This window comes from Lepisosteus oculatus, chromosome 22 (genome assembly GCF_040954835.1).
Source record: "Lepisosteus oculatus isolate fLepOcu1 chromosome 22, fLepOcu1.hap2, whole genome shotgun sequence".
In the NCBI taxonomy this organism is placed as follows: Eukaryota; Metazoa; Chordata; class Actinopteri; order Semionotiformes; family Lepisosteidae; genus Lepisosteus; species Lepisosteus oculatus.
In genome coordinates, this window is record NC_090717.1 from 341,132 (window position 1) to 368,704 (window position 27,573).

The following is a 27,573-nucleotide window of genomic DNA, read 5'->3' on the forward strand; positions in this document are numbered from 1 at the left end:
TTTTGGCTTTATTGTGGAGTATTACTCCTCCCCGAGGTGAATAAATGTGGTTTTGAGCAGTCTGAGCAACAGCCCAATGTCACCAGCAGAAATCAGACCAGGCCATGCTGTGGAAGGATATGGATAGTTTATTAGCTGGGCTCTGTGTCAGAGAGGTACAGTGTTTCTGGCAGTTTCCCACAAAAACTGGGAGCTTCTTCCTACATTAATAAAGCCAACATTTTTTGTCAGGGAGCCTCGCTGTTTCTCCCGGTCCGTTTGGAGAAACAGGCTGAAGTTGGAGAAGCTGGAGGAGGAGGAGTGCTTGAGCTCTCAGCCCTCAGAACACCTACTTGTGTTTTTATTACGTCCATCAAAACCTGGAATTCTACAAAAAATAAAAGCAAAATAAATGTTACACAGCTCTGCCCTAATACAAGAGTCACACCCGAGAAAAAAATGGAGCCTTCTAGTTTCCCCAAACACCTTTGCGTGTCTGTTAGGCCTTTACTTCTGCATGAGGCCCTGTACTGGGTACTCCGGGGGTTTGTGCCTCCTCCTTTCTATGCCTGGTGTTGTATCCTAGTTTGATCCTCTGTCCAGGGAGGGGAAAGCAGGTCAACACGTGTGAACACCTCATCACTCTCCCTCGGGGAAACAGACACAGGGCTGCCGGGGGGATTAATGACGGTGGGGAAACTGCCCAGGCCCCGCAGTCCATTACCCTGCTAATGGGGTCACCGTCGCCGCAGCCTGCAGGCCCGTCCACAAACCCACACTGCGGCAAGACCAGCAGGACCCTGGGAGACAGCTGTGCTGGGGGGCAGGCACGCTCCAGAGCCCTTCAGAGCTTTACTGCGAGCCGAGCAGGCAGCTAACTGACACCTGCTGTAGAGCGAGTGCTGGAAACACATCCAGCTGGGTCTACTGGGTCTCCTGGGTCTGCTTAACCTGTTGGGCCTGCTGGGTCTGCTGGGACTGCTGGGTCTGCTGGGACTGCTGAACCTGCTGGGCCCACTGGGCCCACTGGGACTGCTGGGACTGCTGAACCTGTTGAGTCTGCTGGGACTGCAGGACTGTTGGGTCTGCTGAACCTGTTGGGACTGCTGAACCTGCTGGGTCTGCTGGGCCCACTGGGACTGCTGGGACTGCTGAACCTGTTGGGACTGCTGGGTCTGCTGGGTCTGCTGAACCTGTTGAGTCTGCTGGGACTGCAGGACTGTTGGGTCTGCTGAACCTGTTGGTTCTGCTGGGTCTGCTGGGACAGCTGGGCCTGCTGGGTCTGTTGAGTCTGTTGGGACTGTTGGGACTGTTAAACCTGTTTGGACTCTGGGCCTGCTGGGTCTGCTGGACCTGTTTGGACCGCTGGGTCTGCTGAACCTATTGGGTCTGCTGGGTTTGATGGGACTGCTGGGCCTGCTGAACCTGTTGGGTCTGCTGGGACTGCTGGGTCTGCTGAACCTGTTTAGACTGCTGGGTCTGCTGAACCTGTTGAGTCTGCTGGGACTGCAGGACTGCTGGGTCTGCTGAACCTGTTGGGCCAGCTGGGTCTGTTGGGACTGTTGGGACTGTTGGGACTACTGGGTCTGCTGGACCTGTTTGGACTGCTGGGTCTGCTGGACCTGCTGGACTTGCTGGGTGTACTGGGCTGGTGGCCCACAGCCGGTTCAGGGAACAGAAACTGCAGCCATGTTTGTGTGGTCATCAGTTTGTCTGGAACTGATGCCCACTTGTAGCTGCGGAACTCCATATACCAGCCAAGCAGCTGCTGGATATTTCACTCGTCCTGCCTTGTGCTGAGTTGGGACCGTTGGGACTGTTGGGAATGTTGGGTCTGCTGGGTCTGCTGGGTCTGCTGGGTCTGCTGGGAGTGTTGGGACTGCTGAACTTGTTGGGTCTGCTGGGACTGTTGGGAGTGTTGGGTCTGCTGGGTCTGCTGGGACTGCTGGGACTGCTGGGAGTGTTGGGTCTGCTGGGTCTGCTGGGACCACTGGGTCTGCTGAACTTGTTGGGTCTGCTGGGTTTGATGGGACTGCTGGGTCTGCTGAACCCGTTGGGTCTGCTGGGTCTGCTGGGACTGATGGGACTGATGGGGTCTGCTGGGTCTGCTGAACCTGTTGGGTCTGCTGGGTCTGCTGGGACTGCTGGGACTGATGGGACTGATGGGACTGATGGGGTCTGCTGGGTCTGCTGGGACTGTTGGGTCTGCTGGGACTGTTGGGCCTGCTGAACCTGTTGGGTCTGCTGGGACTGTTGGGTCTGCTGGGTCTGCTGAACCTGTTGGGCCAGCTGGGTCTGCTGGGACTGTTGGGACTGTTGGGACTACTGGACCTGCTGGACCTGCTGGACTTGATGGGTGTGCTGGGCTGGTAGCCCACAGCCGGTTCAGGGAACAGAAACTGCAGCCATGTTTGTGTGGTCATCAGTTTGTCTGGAACTGATGCCCACTTGTAACTGCGGAACTCTATATACCAGCCAAGCAGCTGCTGGATATTTCACTCGTCCTGCCTTGTACTGAGTTGGGACTGTTGGGACTGTTGGGAATGTTGGGTCTGCTGGGTCTGCTGGGACCGCTGCGTCTGCTGAACTTGTTGGGTCTGCTGGGACTGTTGGGACTGCTGAACCTGTTGGGTCTGCTGGGACTGCTGGGACTGCTGGGAGTGTTGGGTCTGCTGGGTCTGCTGGGTCTGCTGGGACCGCTGGGTCTGCTGAACTTGTTGGGTCTGCTGGGTTTGATGGAACTGCTGGGTCTGCTGGGACTGCTGGGACTGCTGGGACTGATGGGACTGATGGGACTGATGGGGTCTGCTGGGTCTGCTGAACCTGTTGGGTCTGCTGGGACTGTTGGGTCTGTTGGGCCTGCTGAACCTGTTTGGACTGCTGGGTCTGCTGGACCTGCTGGACTTGATGGGTGTGCTGGGCTGGTGGCCCACAGGCGGTTCAGGGAACAGAAACTGCAGCCATGTTTGTGTGGTCTTCAGTTTGTCTGGAACTGATGCCCACTTGTAGCTGCGGAACTCCATATACCAGCCAAGCAGCTGCTGGATATTTCACTCGTCCTGCCTTGTGCTGAGTTGGCTAACCCCTGGAGTGGCTCCCCTGCCCTGTAGGGGGACTGCAGCCAGGCCCTGTGTACTGGTGTCAGTACACGCTGAGAGTGCTGAGGAAGAGAGGACTGTCTGCAGGGAGCAGCACAACTCACAGGGGTCACCCTAACCCACTCTCTGCCCAGTGTGTGATCTCAGAGATACTGCAATTACTGATTCATCATGATCAAGCTTTCAGATACACATCACCAAGTGTTAGTCTCGATATTCAGACGTTTGTGTCCTGAGGGACAGAAGCACACACAGAGCTGAGCTTCTGGAGATGACAAAGCCGGAGCAAATGTGCAGAATCCAGTGCCAAACTCTCAGGGCCCAGAGTCCAGTCGGATGCGCTGCTGGTGACCGAGAAGAGGTGGCAGGATTAGAGACTTGCTACCCCTGAATCTGCATTAACAGTTTTCCAGCGGTGTCCGCTCAGTCTTCACCTCCGCTCCAGGACAGGAAGGGACGAGGGTGCTCTCCACGTATCTCCACGTCCTGTTGTTAGCATCTGCAGGGTTAGAGCTCACAGGGTCTCCTTTCCTCCTCCAGCCTTTCTCCCTCCCTCTCTCTCTTGAAACCTCTGGTCCTCCAGCTCATTCCCTCTGCTCCTCATGCTCTCCTGTCTCTCACAGCCTCTTCCTTCCTGTCTGCTCCCTGCCTCCCTCCACCTCTTCCCTCCTCTCCCCTCCTCTCTAGCAGCAGGCCAGCCCCTCTGGCCCCCTGCCCTGGGGCTGTTCCGTGGATCCTCTGTCAATTCCTGTGGGTCACAAGGATAATTCGATTCAGCACAGTGACACAGCGACAGCGGCAGCAATTCTTTCAACTCTTTGAGACTCTGTTTCTATTTCCCCCATGCCTCTCTCTCTAATGTATCCCCACCCAGTGAGCGACTTAGCCCTGTCTATGTCATCCTCCACCCCTGCCCCTGTCTATCGGAAACATCTTACGGATGAGGTCTCCATCCCCGATTCTGGTGCCCATGCTCCGACTCTTCTCCAGGTCCTTCAGTATGGAGTCCTCGAAGGCCAGAGCCGCCACGCGGAAGAAGAACTCCTGCACATTCTCACCTGCAAAGAGACACACCAACACCACAGTGAGGCACAGCCACACCCAGTGCACTCCCACAGTGAGGCACAGCCACACCCAGTATTCTCCCACAGCGAGGCACAGCCACACCCAGTGCACTCCCACAGCGAGGCACAGCCACACCCAGTATCCTCCCACAGCGAGGCACAGTCACACCCAGTATCCTCCCACAGCGAGGCACAGCCACACCCAGTATCCTCCCATAGTGAGGCACAGCCACACCCAGTATCCTCCCACAGCGAGGCACAGCCACACCCAGTATCCTCCCACAGCGAGGCACAGCCACACCCAGTGCACTCCCACAGCGAGGCACAGCCACACCCAGTGCACTCCCAAAGAGATGCACAGCCACACCCAGTGCACTCCCACAGCGAGGCACAGCCACACCCAGTATCCTCCTACAGCGAGGCACAGCCACACCCAGTATCCTCCCACGGCGAGGCACAGCCACACCCAGTATCCTCCCACAGCGAGGCACAGCCACACCCAGTATCCTCCCATAGTGAGGCACAGCCACACCCAGTATCCTCCCACAGCGAGGCACAGCCACACCCAGTATCTTCCAACAGTGAAGAAGATAGATAAGAATTCATTGATCCTGAAGGGAAATTACAGCAGTCCAGCCTAAGTCAAGCAAACACAGACATCAGAATAGATGAAAAATTATACAAAATAAATATAAAATAAATAAATAAATAAAAATAAATACATAGGTGTGTGCAAAATACGATGATCATAGTCACTGTAAAAATAAAATATGTGCAAAATGTGCATAGGTTTATACAGATTGATTGTCCAAAAAGTACAAAGGAGCAACGTGCTGTCCATAGAGGAGCAAATGAAGGGCTAACAGTCCTAGCCTAGGGCAGCGTTGTACACCCTGACAGCCGCCGGGAGGAAAGACCTGCGGAAACGTTCCCTTGAACACCGTAGCTGGAGCAGTCTGGTGCTAAAAGTGCTCCGCTGCCCAGTAACAGTCCCATGAAGGGGATGAGAGGTGTTATTCATGATGGCTGTGAGCTTGGTCAGCATTCTCCTCTCAGCCTCCACCTCCAGGGGGTCAAGGCTCATCCCCATCACAGAGCCAGCCTTCTTGAGGAGTTTATTGAGCCTATTTGCATCTCTTGTCATGATGCTGCTGCCCCAGCACACAACAGCGTAGAAGATGGCCGCATTCATATAAAATGTGTAGCAGTGTTCCATACACACCAAAGGACCTGAGCCTCCTAATAAAATAGAGTCGGGTCTGACCTTTCTTGTACAGGGCGTCAGTGTTACCAGACCACTCCAGCTTATCATCCAGGTGTACCCCTAAGTACCTGTAGGACTGCACCCCCTCTATGTCCTCACCCTGGATGAAAACAGGGTTCAGCGGAGACTTATTCCTTCGAAAGTCCATGACCATTTCTTTGGTCTTGCTGGTGTTTAGCTGGAGATGGTTAAGATGACACCACTCCACAAAGTTGGTAATCAAGCTCCTATATTCCTCCTCCCTCCCCTCTCTAATACACACCACAATTGCAGAGTCATCCGAAAACTTCTGAAGATGACATGTCTCAGAGTTGTACCTGAAGTCAGAGGTGTAAAAGGTGAACAGGAATGGAGCAAGGACAGTCCCCTGTGGGGCACCAGTACTGTGAAATGGAAATCTAATAAGTAAATTGATTCTTAAAATGTAGAGAGCTTTGCAAAAAATATATTGGTGCTTTTAGAAAATATATTTCAAGGATGTAACTGCTGTGCTACAGTACATGCAGAATTTTAGAAAACAGTGCGTCAACAAAGTACACTGTTTAGGTTACTTTAGAAGACAATGTACCAAAACAATATATGCTGTCTAGGTCATTAGATTAGCTGAAAGTTACTGATAAGCTTTGAAAAACAAATCTAGTGGTGCTTCTTCTTTCGTTTTAGGATGTAATCTGTTTTGTCTTAGGGAAAGGGGAAGTGTTAGAAGGGACAAAGCGCTGAGCTTTTTTACAGCGCAACGTCTTATAAAAACCCTGTACTGCTTGTAACAAATTGAGTCTCTGGTTGCACTTTGCGAAGTGGCAGCAGGGCTCCCAATATTGCAATATTGAAATAAAGACCTTACTCAGGTGAGAACTCTCTCTTGTGGCTTCCTTGATAGGTACATTTCCACGACAAGATTGGCATCCAGATGGGACACTAACCTGAGCGCGGACGGCTGCTGAAACTCCATCCTGGCCTGGACAATTTTAGCAAATTGGACGAACCTCGGAGGATAAACTGTTTATCCTTCCAGAGACACGTCTGGAGAATTGGCAGCTGTCTGACGTCAGTAAGTAATCCTTTTAACGAACTTTTGTTTTAAGACGATATAGAATATTTTCTGTGGTTTTATTGCAGAGAAAGAGGAGGCCAGGGAGGGTGTTCTCACGCGGGTTTGACGAGTCCGGGACTCATATAAAGAACTTATCTTAACACAGACGTGTGGTTTTTGCTCTGCGGAGTAGTTAATGTGATAAGGTTCTAAAGTAAGGCACCGATCGGTAAAAATGGGAAATGAAAATTCAAAGACAGAAACAGGACCGAGCGGTCCAGCGAAGTACATGTACAAAGAATTTGGAGAAAGGGGAATAAAGTGTCTTCCATCGTGGAGTAAGTTAGGTTTTCCAGAAAATGGTAGTTTTAGTACCAGGCAGATACAACAACTAGAAAAACAGTTAAAAGAAAAAGAGAAGAAGGGAAATAAGAAAGTTGACTGGAAGTGTTTTGAGTTGTGGAAAATTGAGGTGCAAGTTAGAGAAAGACAAAGTAAGTTAGGCAATACTGGGAAGAAAACTGAAACGCCCATGAATATAGTGGGAAGAGAATCTGGGTTAATATTCTGTCAACCTTTTTCTGATAATATGTCAGGATTGACAAATGAGAGATGGCCCCGTGTAGGTAGTTTTCAGCCACGGGCCATACGATTATTACACGAAATGACAGATTCACTTAACCCAGAGGGAGATCCCGGGTGGGATTTGAAATATATGTGGAGATGTGTAAGTGTGTGGGAGGAATGTGCTAAGAGGCATGAATCAGGATGTGAGGGCGAACTGGCTGCGACATCTGTAACTCCCCTAACAAATCGTCAACATACTGCACTAGTCTACTACCGTTTTTAAACCCAAACCCTGAGAGACAGTCCTGCAATGCAGAGGAAAATACAGTAGGAGCCTCGGCATACCCCTGAGGCATACGAGTCCATATACTTTTTTCCCTAAAAACGTGAAAGCAAACCAGAACTGGGACTCAGAGTGTACTGGGATACTAAAAAATGCATTTGCCAAATCTATTACAGAAAAAACTTTTGAGTCCCCGGGGATAGATGACAAAATAGTGGTTGGATTTGGAACTACAGGAGCTCGAGCATATATGGCTGCATTTACTGTTCTTAAATCTTGTACCGGGCGCCAGGATTCCCCATCAGCCTTTTTTACGGGGAACAGTGGAGTGTTACAGGGAGATGTTGGGCAGGGAATCTAAATTTCTGCGGCGATCAGCTGTTCGACCACAGGTTTAAGCCCAACTTCAGCGTCTGGCCTGAGCGGATACTGGGGCTTACTCGGCCTATAGGTGGACTTGGGTTTTACTTCGAGCGGGGAAGCCCCCTCTATTAATCCCACATCATATTTGTGAGCCGCCCAGAGGGAGCTGGGCACCCCCTCTAGTGCGGGATGGGAAGTGTCAACACAAACAATGCACCCATCTGATCATCTGGAGCCGTGAGATGCACTGTCCTCCAGGTCTGAAGGATTGCTGAGTATGGGCATCAACTGGCCTGGAGGGTGGCATTATATTTAACTCCCCTCGAGTCTGGAGCTGACCACGAACAGCTCTCAACACACCGTTGGACAAAACTGCCCACGTCCTGCCAGCGAAAACCTGATGCTTTAGCAAGGGAAACATGAGGGTGCGTTCCCGCTCGACAAAGTGTCTTCTGCTTTTCTGTTAAGGTAATAGCTAACGCTGCAAAGTCTGCTGAAATTAAATACCCATTGCTTTTTATCCTATCACTACACGGTCCGTCACCGAACCACGCCATCTCAAATTCCTCAGCTGGACCTCCAAATCTAACCTCTGCTGTACAATGTAAATTGCTCACGTCCTGAAAACCACCCTGGCCTGACCACAGTCTTTTTATTTCTTGTAAAAGAAGTTGTGGTGTTTGTTCCTCATCCATCACTAATTCCCAGCTGTAGTAGTAGTCAGGGACTGTGGGTGAGTGTTGTATTAACATGGTGCGTGGCAAGCAGTCTTCATTGCGGGTTAGCTCAAGCCCTTTTTCTGAACAGACGATGGTGAGATTTTGCAGAGTAAATCTCTGCCACACAAATTAACAGGGCACTCTGAGTCCCAGTTCTGGTTTGCTTTCACGTTTCAAGGAAAAAAGTATACTTGGACTCGTATGCCTCAGGGGTATGCCGAGGCTCCTACTGTATTTTCCTCTGCATTGCAGGACTGTCTCTCAGGGTTTGGGTTTAAAAACTGTAGTACACTAGTGCAGTATGTTGACGATTTGTTGATTTGCTCTCCAAGTGAAAGCGCTTGCCTTCAGGATAATCTTTTAAATTATCTTGCCAGCACTGGAAATAAAGTTTCACTATCAAAGCTGCAGCTTGTAAAAAAGAATGTACGATATTTAGGTCATGACATTTCTGCAAATTCACGCTCAATTGGCACGGAGCGAATAACTGCGATCCAAAAAATTCCAAAACCCCGCGCCAAGAAGGAGATGATGTGCTTCTTAGGCTGCACAGGTTGCTGTAGGGCGTGGATACCCGGGTATGCAAAACTAGCACAGCCATTGTCTGACATGGCACACGCCTCAGGCCTGAATATGACTGACAGACTGACTTGGACTGAAGAAGGGGAAAACGCTTTTGGTGAACTCAAGACTGATGTCTGCCCCTGCATTGGGCATTCCTGATATGACTAAGGGGTTCACTTTATGTGTTGAAGAGAAGTCTGGTTTCTACAGTGCTGTCCTTTTACAGGAGCACAGAGACTGTCTTAAACCAGTTGCTTATTATTCTCAGCAACTTACCTCTGTAACCAGAGGCCTCCCAGCCTGCCTACGTGCTGTAGCGGCAGCAGCTGCAGCTGTCATGGCTTCTGCCTCTTTGGTTTGTTATCGTCCGCTGAAGCTTTTGGTTCCACATGCTGTGGCTTCTATCCTCCTTCAGAGTAAAACTTCACATTTCTCTTCCGCGTCTACTCTTCACTACCATCATGTCCTTTTATCTCTGCCACATGTTCCTATCGAGCGATGCACAATGTTAAACCCTGCAACCTTGTTGCCCACTCAGGACGAGGGGGAGCCACATGATTGCCTGGCGGCCATCACTTCTCAGGTAACCCGCAGGCAGGATCTCTCCTCTTCTCCCCTTCCTAACTCTGAGTCACTCTTCTATGTTGATGGGTCAGCTCGTAAGGACCCGACCACCGGATTGAGTCATGTGGGGTATGCAGTGGTCTCTGACCACTCCACTGTCGAGGCCACTCGCCTCCCTTCGCATTTATCTGCCCAGGCAGCCGAACTTTTGGCTTTAACAAAGGCTTGTGTCCTGGCAAACAGAAAGTCGGTTACTATTTACGCTGATAGTAGATACGCTTTTGGGGTTGTGCATGACTTAGGTACTCTCTGGAAGAATAGGGGGTTTCTCACATCACAAGGCACGCCGATCCAACACTCCCTCCTGGTAAGCAATTTGCTCGAGGCTATTTTGTTGCCCAGCTCTATTGCTGTGTGCAAGTGTGCAGCACACACCCACTTGCTGGATGAGATTTCAAGAGGCAACTCCAGGGCCGATGCTGCAGCAAAGGTGGCTGCAGTATCCCCTTTTTCTTCTGCACTTCTACTTCCCCTTCTCAGCCCTGAGCCCGCAATGGCTTCACTATCTGACATGCAGGCCCTGGCCACTCCGGCTGAAAAGGCAGTCTGGAAAAAGTCTGGCTTGTTTTCTAATGGGGTCTGGCTAGGCCCGATGGGGAAACCATGTCTTCCCCGACATTTCTTTCCCGACATTTCTAAAAAAGGAGGGATGGTAAGTATGGTAAGTATGCAATGGGACACGAGGGGATTCACAACTTTTGCAGAGAAATTTTGTAATAAATGTCTCATTTGTGCACAAAACAATGTAGGACGAGGCACTAAAACTCAGGCCTCAGCGCACCCCATCCCAGATGATCCGTTTGATCACCTTATGATGGATTTTATTGAATTAACACCATGTATCGGATACAATTACTGCCTGGTAATTGTAGACATGTTTTCTAGATGGGTAGAAGTTTTTCCCTGTAAACACGCTGATGCTAAAAGTGTGGCTAAGCACAAGATGTCATTCCCAGATGGGGAATTCCACGAAAACTTAGCTCAGATAACGGTACCCACTTTGTGAACAATGTCATTACCTTTCTCGCAGATCGCCTGGGCATTGATTTAAAACAGCATTGTTCGTACCACCCTCAGAGTAGTGGAGCAGTGGAACGTGTAAATGGGACCATAAAGAATAAACAAAGATGATGGCTGAGACAGGAATGAATTGGTTGACGTGCCTCCCATTGGTCTTGATGTATTTAAGGGCCAGGCCACACGAGGTTCTTACTGGACGCCACATGAGAATAGGGCTTCCAGAAGTAAAGGGGGAGGCCACAGACCTCACCCACTTAGATGAGTGTTTGGTAGCATATTTGTTAGTGATATTCATAAACAGGTTAAAGCTGCGCTGCCTGCACCAGACCAGGACCTCTGCCACACACTCCAGCCAGGAGACTGGATTCTGGTGAAAGACTTCAGGAGAAAGGAGTGGTGTTCACCCAGGTGGAGGGGGCCGTACCAGGTGCTGCTGACCACTGCCACTGCTGTGAAAGGCGCGGAAAGGGTTCCCTGGATTCATGCTTCCCACTGTAAAAAGGTCACAAACGAACTGAGCAAAGCGCAGGAGTGATGTCTCCACAAGGACAGATGGGGATCACCTGCTTGGGACTGATGTGCACAGCCTTTTTCCTTTTTATGTGGAAGCCTGTCACCACCCAGAAAGAGGAAGAATCTAAACGCGAAGCCTCTTTGTATACAAACTGGCTGAAGGAAACTAATAATGAGGGGGATATGAGCAATTTGTGGTACAAATTTATAAATCATACTGTAAAGTTAAAGAAATTTAATGCATCTTGTTATGTATGCCTCATTCTACAGTCTCACCTATGCAACATTTTCCCCGACCAGTTGGTAGTCACATTTCTGAATGTATAAGTCTAGTGGCAGGATTTCCAAAGCCAGATCCTAGATCTTTTCCCACCTTCACCATAACATATTTGACCTACTCAAAGGGGCATCCATATGCAACCGGCCTGAAGATAAATAAGTCTACTACAGTAGCATTAGGCTTTTTTCTCCCAGTGATCCAGCAGTGCATTTTGCTATTCACTTCAATGTTACCAGTAAAAAAGCAGAATGTCCTCCTTTGTGTGATTACCTAAAAAAATCACATTACCTGGACTGATTCTCCTGTTAAAGTAGCAGTTTACTTGCCTTCTAGGGTTAATCACTCTTATTGCTATGCAAACAAAGGTCATGGCCCCTCAGTAGGAAGAACAGGAGGCTGTAGCGCCACGGTTACTAACCACACTTTATCTGACAGAACTATGGTTTTGATGGATTGGTATTGGCAATGTGGTGCGAAAGTTTATGATAGCCTTCCTCCCCAGTGGAGAGGAGTGTGTGCTCTAGTCACGTTACACCACTCCATTCTCATTGTCCCAGTAAACTCTTATTTGTTAAATTCAACGAAGCCCCTTCAGAGGGAGTCAAGTGTTAAACACGCTCTCAGTTGGGCTGACAGATATGGTCCAGATATATCTAAAATACCAAAGGACAATAGACTATTTACTGCAGCTGAAATGATTTTTTCCTCAGGACTGAGTATTCAGGCAGTAGCTAATGCCCGCTGGTTACAAATTACTCGCTATGAAATGTACTCTTTTATTAATATCACGTTAGAAGGCTTAGACGCTATCAAACAAGAATTAAGGGGAGTTAGATTAATGGCACTTCAGAACAGGTTCGTGCTGGACCTTCAAAAAGCAGCATCTGGAGGAGTGTGTGCTTTAATAGGAGACTCCTGTTGTACATATATTCCAGCAAATGACGATGATTACGGAAATCTTACGCTCGCTATTCAGCATTTGAAAGAACTGAGAGACAAGGTGGACAAAGAAAGAGGCATTAAAGATACACCGGCTTTTCTCTCTTGGTTAGAATCACTGTTTGGGCCAGGGGGAATGTTTATCTTTAAGTTACTAACACCGATTATAGGGGCTGTGATACTTGTCTTCTTGTTTTTGTGTTGCTGTACGACGTATTATTCCAATGCTTCGAAATATGGTAATGAATATGTTTGCGCATCAGTATGTTCTGATGAGAACGCAAGAATCCAAAGTATGGGAGCCTCCTGGGAGTCCATATGAGGAATCTAACTTTTAATCATTTTCAAGAATAAAAAGGAGGGAATTGAAATTGAAATCTAGTAAGTAAATTGATTATTAAAATGTAGAGAGCTTTGCAAAAAATATATTGATGCTTTTAGAAAATATATTTCAAGGATGTAACTGCTGTGCTACAGTACATGCAGAATTTTAGAAAACAGTGCGTCAACAAAGTACACTGTTTAGGTTACTTTAGAAGACAATGTACCAAAACAATATATGCTGTCTAGGTCATTAGATTAGCTGAAAGTAACTGATAAGCTTTGAAAAACAAATCTAGTGGTGCTTCTTCTTTCGTTTTAGGATGTAGTGTGTTTTGTCTTAGGGAAAGGGGAAGTGTTAGAAGGGACAAAGCGCTGAGCTTTTTTACAGCGCAACGTCTTATAAAAACCCTGTACTGCTTGTAACAAATTGAGTGTCTGGTTGCACTTTGCAAAGTGGCAACAGGGCTCCCAATATTGCAATATTGAAATAAAGACCTTACTCAGGTGAGAACTCTCTCTTGTGGCTTCCTTGATAGGTACATTTCCACGACAACTGCTAACAACCTGTTTGGAAACACAGTTCTGTAGCCGTACATACTGTGGCCTGCAGGTCAGATAGTCTATAATCCAGGACACCAGGGGAGAGTCCACCTGCGCCGCCCTTAGCTTATCTCTCAGTAAAGGTGGATGGATGGTGTTAAAGGCACTGGAGAAGTCAAAGATCATAACTCTCACAATGCTCCCCATCTTCTCCAGGTGAGAGTTAGCTCTGTGTAGCAGATAGATGACTGCATCCTCCACTCCCAGGTGTGACCAGTAGGCGAACTGCAGGGGGTCCAGTGCTGTACTCACCAGGGTTCTGAGGTGGTCCAGTACAAGCTTTTCCAAAGTTTTCATTAGGTGTGATGTCAGTGCCACTGGCCTGTAGTCATGCAAGACTTTGGGGTGCCCCTTTTTGGGTACTGGCACCAGGCAAGATATCTTCCAGAGCACCGGAACCCTTTCTAATCTCAGCCACACCCAGTATCCCCCCACAGGGAGGCACAGCCACACCCAGTGCACTCCCACAGTGAGGCACAGCCACACCCAGTATCCTCCCACAGGGAGGCACAGCCACACCCAGTATACCCCCACAGCGAGGCACAGCCACACCCAGTAACCTCCCACAGCGAGGCACAGCCACACCCAGTATCCTCCCACAGCGAGGCACAGCCACACCCAATATCCTCCCACAGTGAGGCACAGCCACACCCAGTATCCTCCCACAGTGAGGCACAGACACACCCAGTATCCTCCCATAGTGAGGCACAGCCACACCCAGTATCCTCCCACAGGGAGGCACAGCCACACCCAGCATCCTCCCACAGCGAGGCACAGCCACACCCAGTATCCTCCCACAGCGAGGCACAGCCACACCCAGTATCCTCCCATAGTGAGGCACAGCCACACCCAGTGCACTCCCACAGAGAGGCACAGCCACACCCAGTATCCTCCCATAGTGACAAGACAAACACAACAGAAAGACAGGACAACTGCAACAGACTAAAGTCTCACTAAGGACATATCTTTATAAAGCTTCTTAACAACTTTTCTTTCCTCAGAACTGACCTGTCTTGGCAGAGACAGACCAGAACTCTGCCTTCATCTCAGCCGCCAGTCTGACCGCATCCTTCTCTGTCCTCTCGCACTCTGCTGCTGACTGTGGGACAGAGAGAGACTGTGAACGAGTTTGTCCCCCCGTATAGCTGGGGACAGAGTGTGAGTCAGTGTGTCCCTGTACAGACTGGGGACAGAGTGTGAGTCAGTGTGTCCCTCCGTACAGATTGGGGACAGAGTGTGAGTCAGTGTGTCCCTGTACAGACTGGAGCAGTGTGTGACACTCTCAATCTTACCAGTAAATCCTTCTTGGTTCCGACCAGAAAGACAAAAGACGAGTTGGGTTCATTCTCCCTTAGAGCATCTTCCAGCCATTGTCTGAAGGAGAGACCCAGAGATAACTGTCACAAAACACACATTTCAACTTCATCACATAATTTCTACAATGCCCTCATTATAGGGTCTCCTACAGCACTGTCACAATGTCTCTGTCTCCTACAGCAGTCGCAATGTATCAGTGTCTCCTGCAGCAGTGTCACAATGTCTCAGTGTCTCTCCTACAGCAGTATAACAATGTCTCAGTGTCTCTCCTACAGCAGTGTCACAATGTCTCAGTGTTTCTCCTACAGCAGTGTCACAATGTCTCAGTGTCTCTCCTACAGCAGAGTCGCGATGCCTCAGTGTCTCTCCTACAGCAGTGTCGCGATGCCTCAGTGTCTCTCCTACAGCAGGGTCACGATGCCTCAGTGTCTCTCCTACAGCAGGGTCACGATGCCTCAGTGTCTCTCCTACAGCAGTGTCACGATGCCTCAGTTTCTCTCCTACAGCAGGGTCACGATGCCTCAGTGTCTCTCCTACACCAGTGTCACGATGCCTCAGTGTCTCTCTTACGGCAGAGTCACGATGCCTCAGTGTCTCTCCTACAGCAGTGTCACGATGCCTCAGTGTCTCCTACAGCAGTGTCACGATGTCTCAGTGTCTCTCCTACAGCAGTGTCACGATGCCTCAGTGTCTCTCTTACAGCAGAGTCACGATGCCTCAGTGTCTCCTACAGCAGAGTCACGATGCCTCAGTGTCTCCTACAGCAGTATCACAATGCCTCAGTGTCTCTCCTACATCAGTGTCACAATGCCTCAGTCTGTCTCCTGCAGCAGTGTCACAATGTCTCAGTGTCTCTCCTACAGCAGTGTCACAATGTCTCAGTGTCTCTCCTACAGCAGAGTCGCGATGCCTCAGTGTCTCTCCTACAGCAGTGTCACGATGCCTCAGTGTCTCTCCTACAGCAGTGTCACGATGCCTCAGTGTCTCTCCTACAGCAGTGTCACGATGTCTGTGTCTCTCCTACAGCAGAGTCACGATGCCTCAGTGTCTCCTATGGCAGTCACGATGCCTCAGTGTCTCTCCTACAGCAGAGTCACGATGCCTCAGTGTCTCTCCTACAGCAGAGTCACGATGCCTCAGTGTCTCTCCTACAGCAGTGTCACGATGCCTCAGTGTCTCTCTTACAGCAGAGTCACGATGCCTCAGTGTCTCTCCTACAGCAGTGTCACAATGTCTCAGTGTCTCTCCTACAGCAGTGTCACGATGCCTCAGTGTCTCTCTTACAGCAGTGTCACGATGCCTCAGTGTCTCTCCTACAGCAGTGTCGCGATGCCTCAGTGTCTCTCTTACAGCAGAGTCACGATGCCTCAGTGTTTCTCCTACATCGTGACACTGCTGTAGGAGAGACACTGAGGGATCGTGACACTGCTGTAGGAGACAGACTGGGGCATCGTGACACTGCTGTAGGAGACACTGAGGCATTGTGACTCTGCTGTAGGAGAGACACAATGCTTCAGTGTCTCCTACAGCAGTGTCACGATGCCTCAGTGTCTCTCTTACAGCAGAGTCACGATGCCTCAGTGTCTCTCCTACAGCAGTGTCACGATGTCTCAGTGTCTCTCCTACAGCAGTGTCACGTTGCCTCAGTGTCTCTCTTACAGCAGTGTCGCGATGCCTCAGTGTCTCTCCTACAGCAGTGTCACGATGCCTCAGTGTCTCTCCTACAGCAGGGTCACAATGTCTCAGTGTCTCTCCTACAGCAGAGTCACGATGCCTCAGTGTCTCTCCTACAGCAGTGTCACGATGCCTCAGTGTCTCTCCTACAGCAGTGTCACGATGCCTCAGTGTCTCCTACAGCAGTGTCACGATGTCTGTGTCTCTCTTACAGCAGTGTCACAATGCCTCAGTGTCTCTCCTACAGCAGAGTCACGATGCCTCAGTGTCTCTCTTACAGCAGTGTCACGATGCCTCAGTGTCTCCTACAGCAGTGTCACGATGTCTGTGTCTCTCCTACAGCAGAGTCACGATGCCTCAGTGTCTCTCCTACAGCAGAGTCACGATGCCTCAGTGTCTCTCCTACAGCAGTGTCACGATGTCTCAGTGTCTCTCCTACAGCAGAGTCACGATGCCTCAGTGTCTTTCCTACAGCAGTGTCACGATGCCTCAGTGTCTCTCCTACAGCAGAGTCACGATGCCTCAGTGTCTCTCCTACAGCAGTGTCGCGATGCCTCAGTGTCTCTCCTACAGCAGAGTCACGATGCCTCAGTGTCTCTCCTACAGCAGTGTCGCGATGCCTCAGTGTCTCTCCTACAGCAGAGTCATGATGCCTCAGTGTCTCTCCTACAGCAGTGTCACGATGTCTCAGTGTCTCTCCTACAGCAGTGTCGCGATGCCTCAGTGTCTCTCCTACAGCAGAGTCACGATGCCTCAGTGTCTCCTACAGCAGTGTCGCGATGCCTCAGTGTCTCTCCTACAGCAGTCACGATGCCTCAGTGTCTCCTACAGCAGTGTCACGATGCCTCAGCGTCTCTCCTACAGCAGTGTCACGATGCCTCAGTGTCTTTCCTACAGCAGTGTCACGATGCCTCAGTGTCTCTCCTACAGCAGTGTCACGATGCCTCAGTGTCTCTCCTACAGCAGTGTCACGATGCCTCAGTGTCTCTCCTACAGCAGTGTCATGATGCCTCAGTGTCTCCTACAGCAGAGTCACGATGTCTCAGTGTCTCTCCTACAGCAGAGTCACGATGCCTCAGTCTGTCTCCTACAGCAGAGTAACGATGTCTCAGTGTCTCCTACAGCAGAGTCACGATGCCTCAGTGTCTCCTACAGCAGAGTCACAATGCCTCAGTCTGTCTCCTACAGCAGTGTCATGATGCCTCAGTGTCTCTCCTACAGCAGAGTCACAATGCCTCAGTCTGTCTCCTACAGCAGTGTCACGGTGCCTCAGTGTCTCTCCTACAGCAGAGTCACGATGCCTCAGTGTCTCTCCTACAGCAGTGTCACGATGTCTCAGTGTCTCTCCTACAGCAGAGTCACGATGCCTCAGTGTCTTTCCTACAGCAGTGTCACGATGCCTCAGTGTCTCCTACAGCAGTGTCACGATGCCTCAGTGTCTCTCCTACAGCAGTGTCACGATGCCTCAGTGTCTCTCCTACAGCAGTGTCATGATGCCTCAGTGTCTCCTACAGCAGAGTCACGATGTCTCAGTGTCTCTCCTACAGCAGAGTCACGATGCCTCAGTCTGTCTCCTACAGCAGAGTTACGATGCCTCAGTGTCTCCTACAGCAGAGTCACGATGCCTCAGTGTCTCCTACAGCAGAGTCACAATGCCTCAGTCTGTCTCCTACAGCAGTGTCATGATGCCTCAGTGTCTCTCCTACAGCAGAGTCACAATGCCTCAGTCTGTCTCCTACAGCAGTGTCACGGTGCCTCAGTGTCTCTCTTACAGCAGAGTCACGATGCCTCAGTGTCTCTCCTACAGCAGTGTCACGATGCCTCAGTTTCTCTCCTACAGCAGTGTCGCGATGCCTCAGTGTCTCTCCTACAGCAGGGTCACAATGCCTCAGTGTCTCTCCTACAGCAGTGTCACGATGCCTCAGTGTCTCTCCTACAGCAGTGTCACGATGCCTCAGTGTCTCTCCTACAGCAGTGTCACGATGCCTCAGTGTCTCCTACAGCAGTGTCACGATGTCTGTGTCTCTCTTACAGCAGTGTCACGATGCCTCAGTGTCTCTCCTACAGCAGTGTAACGATGCCTCAGTGTCTCTCCTACAGCAGTGTCACGATGCCTCAGTGTCTCTCTTACAGAAGTGTCACGATGCCTCAGTGTCTCCTACAGCAGTGTCACGATGCCTCAGTGTCTCTCCTACAGCAGTGTCACGATGTCTGTGTCTCTCTTACAGCAGTGTCACAATGCCTCAGTGTCTCTCCTACAGCAGAGTCACGATGCCTCAGTGTCTCTCCTACAGCAGAGTCACGATGCCTCAGTGTCTCTCCTACAGCAGTGTCACGATGCCTCAGTGTCTCTCCTACAGCAGTGTCACGATGTCTGTGTCTCTCTTACAGCAGTGTCACAATGCCTCAGTGTCTCTCCTACAGCAGAGTCACGATGCCTCAGTGTCTCTCCTACAGCAGAGTCACGATGCCTCAGTGTCTCTCCTACAGCAGTGTCACGATGCCTCAGTGTCTCTCCTACAGCAGTGTCACGATGCCTCAGTGTCTCTCCTACAGCAGTGTCGCGATGCCTCAGTGTCTCTCCTACAGCAGAGTCACGATGCCTCAGTGTCTCTCCTACAGCAGTGTCGCGATGCCTCAGTGTCTCTCCTACAGCAGAGTCACGATGCCTCAGTTTCTCTCCTACAGCAGTGTCGCGATGCCTCAGTGTCTCTCCTACAGCAGAGTCACGATGCCTCAGTGTCTCTCCTACAGCAGAGTCACGATGCCTCAGTGTCTCCTACAGCAGTGTCACGATGCCTGAGTGTCTCTCCTACAGCAGTGTCACGATGCCTCAGTGTCTCTCCTACAGCAGTGTCACGATGCCTCAGTGTCTCCTACAGCAGAGTCACGATGCCTCAGTGGTCAGCAGTGGTCAATGTGTGTCTATTGTCATGTTCCACACTTCTGACTTTGATTGTTCTCCCTTTCCCATTGGCCCACCATTACACTATTGTTTCCGTATGACATCATCTTCAATTAGCTTCTCGACCAATCACAGCTCATCTTATTCACTATATAACATGGAGGTTCTCAGAAGGAAGAGGCCTTTTGTTTGACTTTGGTCCTGCTTGGCTTTGGTTTTTGCTTTGCTTCACTTCAGGTTTTTGTTTTGTTTTGCTTTGTGTGTGTGTGTGTGTGTGTGTGTGCGCGCGCGCGCATTTTTGTATTGCTTCAGCTTTGTTGTTTTGTTGGTTTCTGTTCATCTCTTTGTACTTTCGTTTGTTTGTGTTATCCTTATTTTGCCACTACCTTGCCCAAACTTATTGTATCAACCTCTGTGTTCTTTTGTACCCTGTTACTTGTCTACTCTCGTTTGTGTTCGTAGTTCACTTGTGTATTTGTGTGAACTTTTGTGTATAGAGTCAGTTTAGGTTGTTGGGTACATTTTGCACACACATAGTTGATTCTTGTATGAGTCACACTTGTTTAGTACGGCTGAGTGCCGTTTGTCTTGTAAGGTTTTGGGTAGTCAGTGGAGGCTAGCTTGGGTGTTGAAGACGCCGAAGACTGTGTGTTTTGGGTTTTCTTTTGTAGTGTGGTTAGCTTTCCCTCACTTTCTTAGCCAGCTCCATTTTGTTTATTTCTTTTCTTTGGCACCATTCTAGTTCCCTTACCCTGTGTTATTGTGTCCAATTACAAACCAGTCACTTATTCACCTTAAAATCATCACTCTTGCACTGACCCTTGTTATCACACTTCCTAGTCCTCACCAGAACCCACCTGCTTCCAAAAATTATCCTAAATGTTACACCCCTTTACCCCTAGACACTTGGGGTCATAACAGTCTCCTACGGCAGAGTCACGATGCCTCAGTCTGTCTCTTACAGTAGCGCTCGGTCTTATGCACTCTGGTCTAGACAGGCTTAGTTCCAGGAAGACACACTGGCAGAAGCCTCCTGACACACCCCCACCCCACACCCACGGGTGGGTTGGCAGACAGCTCACCGCGTGTTCTCCAGGGTCCGGATATCCGCCAGGTCAAACACTGTGATGATCACTGAAACACACAGAGCACAGTCAGGGCGCCTTGTCACCCCTGTCTCTGCACATCTGTCTGCGTGGCCCAGCTGTGAGTTTGTCCACGAGCTCTTCATCTGCTGCCTGTTCTCTCACTGCTTGCAGCCACAGCTCTGTAGCATCGGCTCTACAAATCTCTCTTCCTCGCACCCTCTCTCCCCATCTTTCTTCCCATCCCTGCCCCCCCTCCCCGTCTCTCTTGGGGCGCCTCTGGTGAGCCCAGTGATCCCTCCTGCCCCACTCACCCTGCGCTCCTCTGTAATAGGCGGAGGCGATGCACTTGAACTTCTCCTGTCCCGCCGTGTCCCAGCTGCACAGAGAGACAGTATCAATCGGCACCATTGCCTCTTGTGGGGTGCAGCTCTGTGCCCTTACGCACGGGTGCACTACTCACATCTGCAGCGTGTAGGGAATCCCAGATATTTCAAACCTCTCGATTTCAAAATCCACCCCTATTGTAGCCTTGTAGTCCCTGTCAAACACGTCCTTACAAAACCTGAGATAAACAAGAAAATGAGTAAAACATATTGCATTTAGCAGAGAAAGCACCCATCTAAGAAAAACAAAAGCAACGTGCTGCCCTTGAATTAGTCACACTAGAGATTTCAGGATTTAAGAGCATGGAGCACTGTGTGTAGTTTGCACAATACAGTTAATGAAAGTGTAATATTACACAAATTCTTTATGAGGTTATTCAAATTAAAATCTTAAAACAATATTTTTACAATATTAAATATTACAATTAAACATTGAAAACATTTGCTACTGCTTTCTAAGTACAGTACTTTAGTGTAGTATTTTTGGAAGTCATATACTTAGAATGCAGTATGTTATTCTGGAAAGACTGTTAACTATATGTCATACCTGTTAATAAGACATGTCTTTCCCACATGCAAATCCCCAACAACCACCACCTTTGAGATTTTAAGCCTGTGACAGAAGGAGAAAAACAGGTATCAGTCACACAGGGAAATAAATCAGAATCACACTCTGGGTTTTACAGTGTTGTCAATCGGACTCCCAGTGAACAGCAGTGTGATCCACTCTAGGTATCACAGCTAATTCACTTCTTCCATTTCCCAAGAGCTGCTGTGATCTGCAAATTGTACAGATACAGCAAAGCAGAAAAGCAAGTGTATGTAATATAGATTTTACTACAACTCTGGGTACTTGAATGAATTGAAAATGCGTTAACAAGCTCTGGAGACTAAAGCCGTGTCTCAACATGCACACTAGCGGTCTTGCGGCTTTCATGTGCCCTTCATATATTTTATGTATAAACAAAATTTAATTCGGCTACTTTAGATAAGTACTGTATGTGTTCTTAGTACGAAGTTTTGAACGCGTTATGTTCCTCATACTGTCATGTTTTTGATAGGCAATGCGAAATGTATTTAATAACACAAAGCTTCGATATGGCCAAGTTTTCCTTACTTCTCCCGGTTTGAGTCGAGCAGCTCAACATCACAGCTGAGCATGGTGTCACTACTTTTATGCAGTGACAGACGAGTGACATTCGATTCATCAAACAGTGAGTGGAGAAGGAAAAATTCTTCTAAAAATGAGTGGCCGACATGCACTTAGCCACTGGAAAAGAAACATCGATAACAGGAGGAATATCGACCCGGAGCTGTGTGACCAGTGAGTGACCCTGAGGTGACAGAAGTGTCCCATTCCCCTGTTTATAACGCTGCCCCTGGAATCCTCACACTGGTGCTGCGTCACAGAGGAGCGGACTTAAAAACATAGTTCCTGTTTGCTGCCTTGACAGAAATTGGCGTCGGCTTGTCATACTGTCGTCACTGCATCGCGCTGACGCGTGTTGTGTCGGGGGTTGTGCTGGACCTGCTGTACTGGACTGGACTGACGTCAGCACACTGGACTATGACAAGGCTGGAAGCTAACGGACTTGGTTCCGCTGTCGTCTGTCATGTGTGGCCTCAATGCTGTCAGACTGTCCAGGTCCGCAGTGGACTGAGCTTAGACCCAGACCCTGTCCCGGTCAGTGCAGAGGGTCAGTCTGTCAGGAGAGGATGCACTCCTTGGCCCTGGTCCTCAGCTGTTCTCATGTTTGGCATTAATTAAGTTATTGTCCCCGTGACCGAGGAACCGACACACACAGCTCCGCCCCACAAAAACATCCCGTGGGTCTTAATCTCATTTAAGACAACAGCCAGCAGGAGGAAATGAAAGTCATGACCCTCTGAGTGGCGGAGCCTGCGGCTGAGACCAGCAGCAGGGGGCTGGACAGTATCCACTGCAGCGCCACATCCAGATCTCCAGCAGGCCTCCTCTCTGCTTGTCTTAGAGGCTTCTGCCCAACTCTTTGAGTCCTCAAAGGTCTTCCCGGACTTCTCTCTGCAAAACTCCCGATATCTGTGCGTCTAACAAGACTCTCCTCAGACTCCTGTTTTTTCTGTGTGCCATTAGTGGGCAACTCTCTTTCTAGGGCCTTCGAATAGGACTCCTGGTTTGTGCATCTGATAAAATCTAAAAGAAGACTTGCCCCCCGACCCCAGGACTCACCCAACATTCCTGGCGCTGCGGTCCTGGCAGGCGTTCCTCACCTGGACGTGCCAGTGGTCCTTCAGTTGGAGACAGGCCTCAGGTGTGTACCACTACAACAGAGCACATTGCGGGATGGGTGAGCAGCTCTTGGCTCATCAGACTGGAAGGGAGCAGCTCTCAACTCTCGGATCATCAGACTAGCAGGAGCAGCTCTTGGCTCTCGGCTCGTCAGACTTGCAGGGAGCTGCTCTCGGCTTGTCAGACTAGCAGGAGCAGCTCTTGGCTCGGCTCGTCAGACTGGCAGGGAGCAGCTCTCGGCTCGTCAGACTAGCAGGAGCAGCTTTTGGCTCTCGGCTCGTCAGACTGGCAGGGAGCAGCTCTCGGCTCGTCAGACTGGCAGGAGCAGCTCTCGGCTTGTCAAACACTGGACTCCCCCAGACTCTGGGCATCCTTGCACCCCAAAGGAGTCCCCCCATGAGAACCATCAGTCCCCATTATTCTGATTTTATGTCCAGAGCTGCAATATCTCAGGTTTACAAGCTGGACTGCAAAGGGCGCAGAGCTGGGCGGTTGTGCTGGAGGCCCAGTCCTGAGCGCAACCTGCCCCCAATCCTGGAGCACTCGGCGGAGAGCAGCGACAGGTGCTCAGCAGGCGCTGAGTCATTCGCCGGGCACAGCCCCTCGCCCTGTGGTGCTTGTGAAGCCTGCAGGCGGGGGCAGTGGCAGTAACAGTTGATCCCCGACTCCAGAGCTGACTGGTGACTCGCAGTCTTGATGACAGACTCCAGTTTCCACAGAAACATTACCTGCTGCTCAGTGTTGCTCAGAAACAACAGGCAGGGTGAGTTCATAGGCACCAGACACACACAGCCACATGCCGGACATGTTACACTGCAGCAAAACTACCAGGAATTGAAAATATAAAAATAAAACTGTCAAAAACACTATTCATTTAGGGTCATATGGTTATTAATCAGCTCTAATCAGCTGACAATGCTAGAAAGCAGACCTGCCTTAACAGATCTGGAGTCCTGCTGCGCACATACTGTCAAGACGAGCAGCCGCAGACAGCGCTCTCCTCCTTGTTATGGCTCGGCAGCAGAGTATAGCTGCACCCTGACCAGAGCAGGAGGGCAGCATGGGAAGGCTGACAAGCAGATCTATGAGATTTCCTGCTGATGAAGGGCTGTGACGTCATCACCTCGCCTGACCTGTGCACCTCTGGAGAGCGGTACCTCTATCAAGGGGGTGTCAGCGGCCTGCGGACGGGCGAGGGGCTCCCCTGCGGTCAGTAACTTTACAGACGACCCTCCCCCCACCAATGGCCTCTTCCAGCCAGAGCAGTCAGCTGCTTCTCCACTGACACTTTTCTCCGCAAAACAGCTTCTGATTAAAATCACCGGGACTGACATGGGACCAGCTGCCGGGACAGACCTGCCCTCCGGTGCTGCGCTCCCGATTCCCTGGAAAACACGAGGAGGGCGCAGTCGCACCCGACACGAGGCCGAGGGGAGCAGGAGTCCCAGCGCCGAGCGGCCCGGCTCAGGACTATGTCCGCTGCGCCAGGGCCTTCGCCAGCTCGCCTGGTACAGGCCGTTCCTTCAACCCACCCAGAACAACAACGGCTTTGTCCCAGCAAGGGGAGCGGTGACTGCATGAGTTCTAAAGCATTAACCTGTTTAATAATTAATGTCCCGGCACCCTGTCAACAGGCTTGCAGGGGCAGAAACTAATTCCGCATCTACCAACAGCTATATCACCCTGAAGCCCAGCAGGGTGAGCCTGGCCAGTACCTGGATGGGAGACCTCCTGGGAAAAACTAAGGTTGCTGCTGGAAGAGGTGTTAGTGGGGCCAGCAGGGGGCGCTCACCCTGCGGTCTGACTGGGTCCTAATGCCCCATTATAGTGATGAGGACACTATACTGTAAAAAGACGCCATCCTTCTGATGAGATGTAAAACTGAGGTCCTGACTCTCTGTGGTCATTAAAAATCCCAGGGCGTTTCTCGAAAAGAGTAGGGGTGTAACCTCCCACTGTCCTGGCCAGATTTCCCCTCCCAGCCTTTACCAGTCTTGGCCTCATAATAATCCCCATCTCTGAACTGGCTCCATCACTCTGTTCTCCTCCCCACTGGGAGCTGGAGTGTGGGGAGAGGACTGGTGCATCACCCAGGTGGGGCTGCACACAGGTGGCGGTAGTGGGATTCCCCATTACCTGTATAGAGCTGTCAGTGGAGAGTCCAGAATAGTGCTTTAGAAGTGTGAGGAATCATTACTGTCAACAACGCGACCGAGAGCCCCTCTCAGGCCTCCTTCCTGCCACTCCCAGCGACTGGGAGCTCCTCACACTGACACACCCCTCCTGCGAGGATGGCGCCCCTCTCTCTGGCGCCTGCGGCCGCTCCGCACTGACCTTGGGGAACCGGGTCACGACGCGATCCCGGCTGACGGGCGCAGAGACACACAGCTTCCCGCTCTCCATTGTCTGCATCCCCGGCTCCGGCCCCGGCTGAGGAGACACAGCGAGGGAGGGGTGAGCGACTGGAAACAGGCCCAGAACCAGGAAACAGAACCGCCGTCAGCGCCCACCCCGTCTGTCTGCTCCCCTCTCTCCCCTCACCCTGTCTCCCCTCTCTCTCCTCACCCCGTCTCTCTGCTCCCCTCTCTCCCCTCACCCTGTCTCCCCTCTCTCTCCTCACCCCGTCTGTCTGCTCCCCTCTCTCCCCTCACCCTGTCTCCCCTCTCTCTCCTCACCCCGTCTCTCTGCTCCCCTCTCTCCCCTCACCCTGTCTCCCCTCTCTCTCCTCACCCCGTCTCCTCTCCCCTCTCTCTCCTCACCCCGTCTCCCCTCTCTCTCCTCACCCCGTCTCCTCCCCCCTCTCTCCCCTCACCCTGTCTCCCCTCTCTCTCCTCACCCCGTCTCCTCTCCCCTCTCTCCCCTCACCCCGTCTCCCCTCTCTCTCCTCACCCCGTCTCTCTGCTCCCCTCTCTCTCCTCACCCTGTCTCCCCTCTCTCCCCTCACCCCCTCTCTCCTCTCCCCTCTCTCCCCTCACCCTGTCTCCCCTCTCTCTCCTCACCCCGTCTCCTCTCCCCTCTCTCCCCTCACCCCGTCTCCCCTCTCTCTCCTCACCCCGTCTCCTCTCCCCTCTCTCCCCTCACCCTGTCTCCCCTCTCTCCCCTCACCCCGTCTCTCCCCTCTCTCTCCTCACCCCGTCTCCCCTCTCTCTCCTCACCCCGTCTCCTCCCCCCTCTCTCCCCTCACCCTGTCTCCCCTCTCTCTCCTCACCCCGTCTCCTCTCCCCTCTCTCCCCTCACCCCGTCTCCCCTCTCTCTCCTCACCCCGTCTCCCCTCCCCTCTCTCTCCTCACCCCGTCTCTCCTCTCTCCCCTCACCCCCTCTCTCCTCTCCCCTCTCTCCCCTCACCCTGTCTCCCCTCTCTCTCCTCACCCCGTCTCTCTGCTCCCCTCTCTCCCCTCACCCCGTCTCCCCTCTCTCTCCTCACCCCGTCTCCTCTCCCCTCTCTCTCCTCACCCCGTCTCTCCTCTCTCCCCTCACCCCCTCTCTCCTCTCCCCTCTCTCCCCTCACCCTGTCTCTCCTCTCTCCCCTCACCCCGTCTCTCCTCTCTCCCCTCTCTCTCCTCACCCCGTCTCCCCTCTCTCTCCTCACCCCGTCTCTCCTCTCTCCCCTCACCCCTCTCTCCTCTCACCCCGTCTCTCCTCTCTCTCCCCTCACCCCGTCTCTCCTCTCCTCTCTCTCCCCTCACCCCGTCTCCACACACTCATATAGACACACCACACACTCTCACACACCACACACTCATATACACACACCACACACTCTCACACTCATATACACACACCACACACTCTCACACTCATATACACACACCACACACTCTCACACTCGCACACACACTCATACACGTTGAGTTTTCACGAAACTAAACCCCACAGGAAAACACACGAAAACAGACGGAGACGCCACCGCCAGCCGGAGCCCGGTTACCTGGGAGAAGCGAAGGTAGCACGCGGGTCTGAGCGCTGTCCCTCCGTGGTCTCGCTCCGAGGGCTCCAGCAGCTGGTCTGGAGTGCAGCGCCTCTGTGCCGCCCGGGGTCACCATGGCGACCGCGGTTCTGGGCGGCAGGCGGTGACGTCACAGTGGGAGGAGCTGGGCCGGGGCTCAATCCTCTCCTGTGATTATTATTAAAGCGAAAAGTGTAAAATAAGCAGTAGCGACATCGTTATTTCGGCGGAATTCTGCCGAATCATCAGAGGTGAATTTACAATGTCAAAACGGCAGAATACAGACCTTCCGGCGTGTATATCTGAAGAACCCGCGGCACTCGGGCAGTGCCTTGCAGAAAAGCTGTTAAAGTACACAGTACAAACGTCGTTAATTCGTTAACTCGTTAATAAATGTGCGATAATTTCCTCAGAAACTGTCTTAATTACCCAAAGGATTCGAGAAGTCAAAAAGAGTTAAAAAATAACAAAAAGAAATGCTCTGTTAAATGTCTGTTAAAATGAGGCAACAGGGTGTTTCATAAAGCCCACTCTAACCCTAAACTTCTGTGCGCAACGTCCACAGACACATACTGTACATTTCAGTCACTTGAATACTGTGAACAACATCAGCACTTCATTTTCTTATTTGTCAAAGTGTACTGTTTTATATTTCGGACCTGTACCGATATTAAAATATGAAATGCTTTGTGTTCTTTCAGTGGAAATGAAGCGCCCTCGTGACGTTGTCTCTAATGTAATAATGGACTGGCACCGC

The 27,573-nt window shown here is 51.0% G+C and overlaps 1 protein-coding gene across 3 annotated transcripts; it reads right to left on the bottom strand.

Annotated features, from left to right (window-relative positions):
- Positions 1-1,262: 1,262 nt before the first annotated feature.
- Positions 1,263-26,927, bottom strand: rab36 (RAB36, member RAS oncogene family). Of its 3 annotated transcripts, XM_069181900.1 has the most exons (11): positions 26,799-26,917; positions 25,205-25,300; positions 22,811-22,902; positions 21,149-21,214; positions 20,679-20,780; positions 20,530-20,594; positions 20,213-20,264; positions 14,527-14,608; positions 14,243-14,333; positions 4,016-4,135; positions 1,263-3,825 (listed from the first exon to the last, which is right to left on the bottom strand). In XM_069181900.1, the coding sequence occupies exons 2-11, from the start codon at positions 25,280-25,282 to the stop codon at positions 3,761-3,763; spliced, it is 813 nt and encodes a 270-aa protein (XP_069038001.1). In that variant the 5' UTR covers positions 25,283-25,300; positions 26,799-26,917; the 3' UTR covers positions 1,263-3,760. The 3 variants fall into 3 exon arrangements, with proteins under 3 accessions (XP_069038001.1, XP_006640229.3, XP_069038002.1); XM_006640166.3 differs by lacking the exon at positions 4,016-4,135 and having other exon boundaries at positions 26,799-26,923; XM_069181901.1 differs by lacking the exons at positions 1,263-3,825; positions 4,016-4,135 and adding an exon at positions 10,612-11,070 and having other exon boundaries at positions 26,799-26,927.
- Between the last annotated feature and the right edge of the window lie 646 nt (positions 26,928-27,573).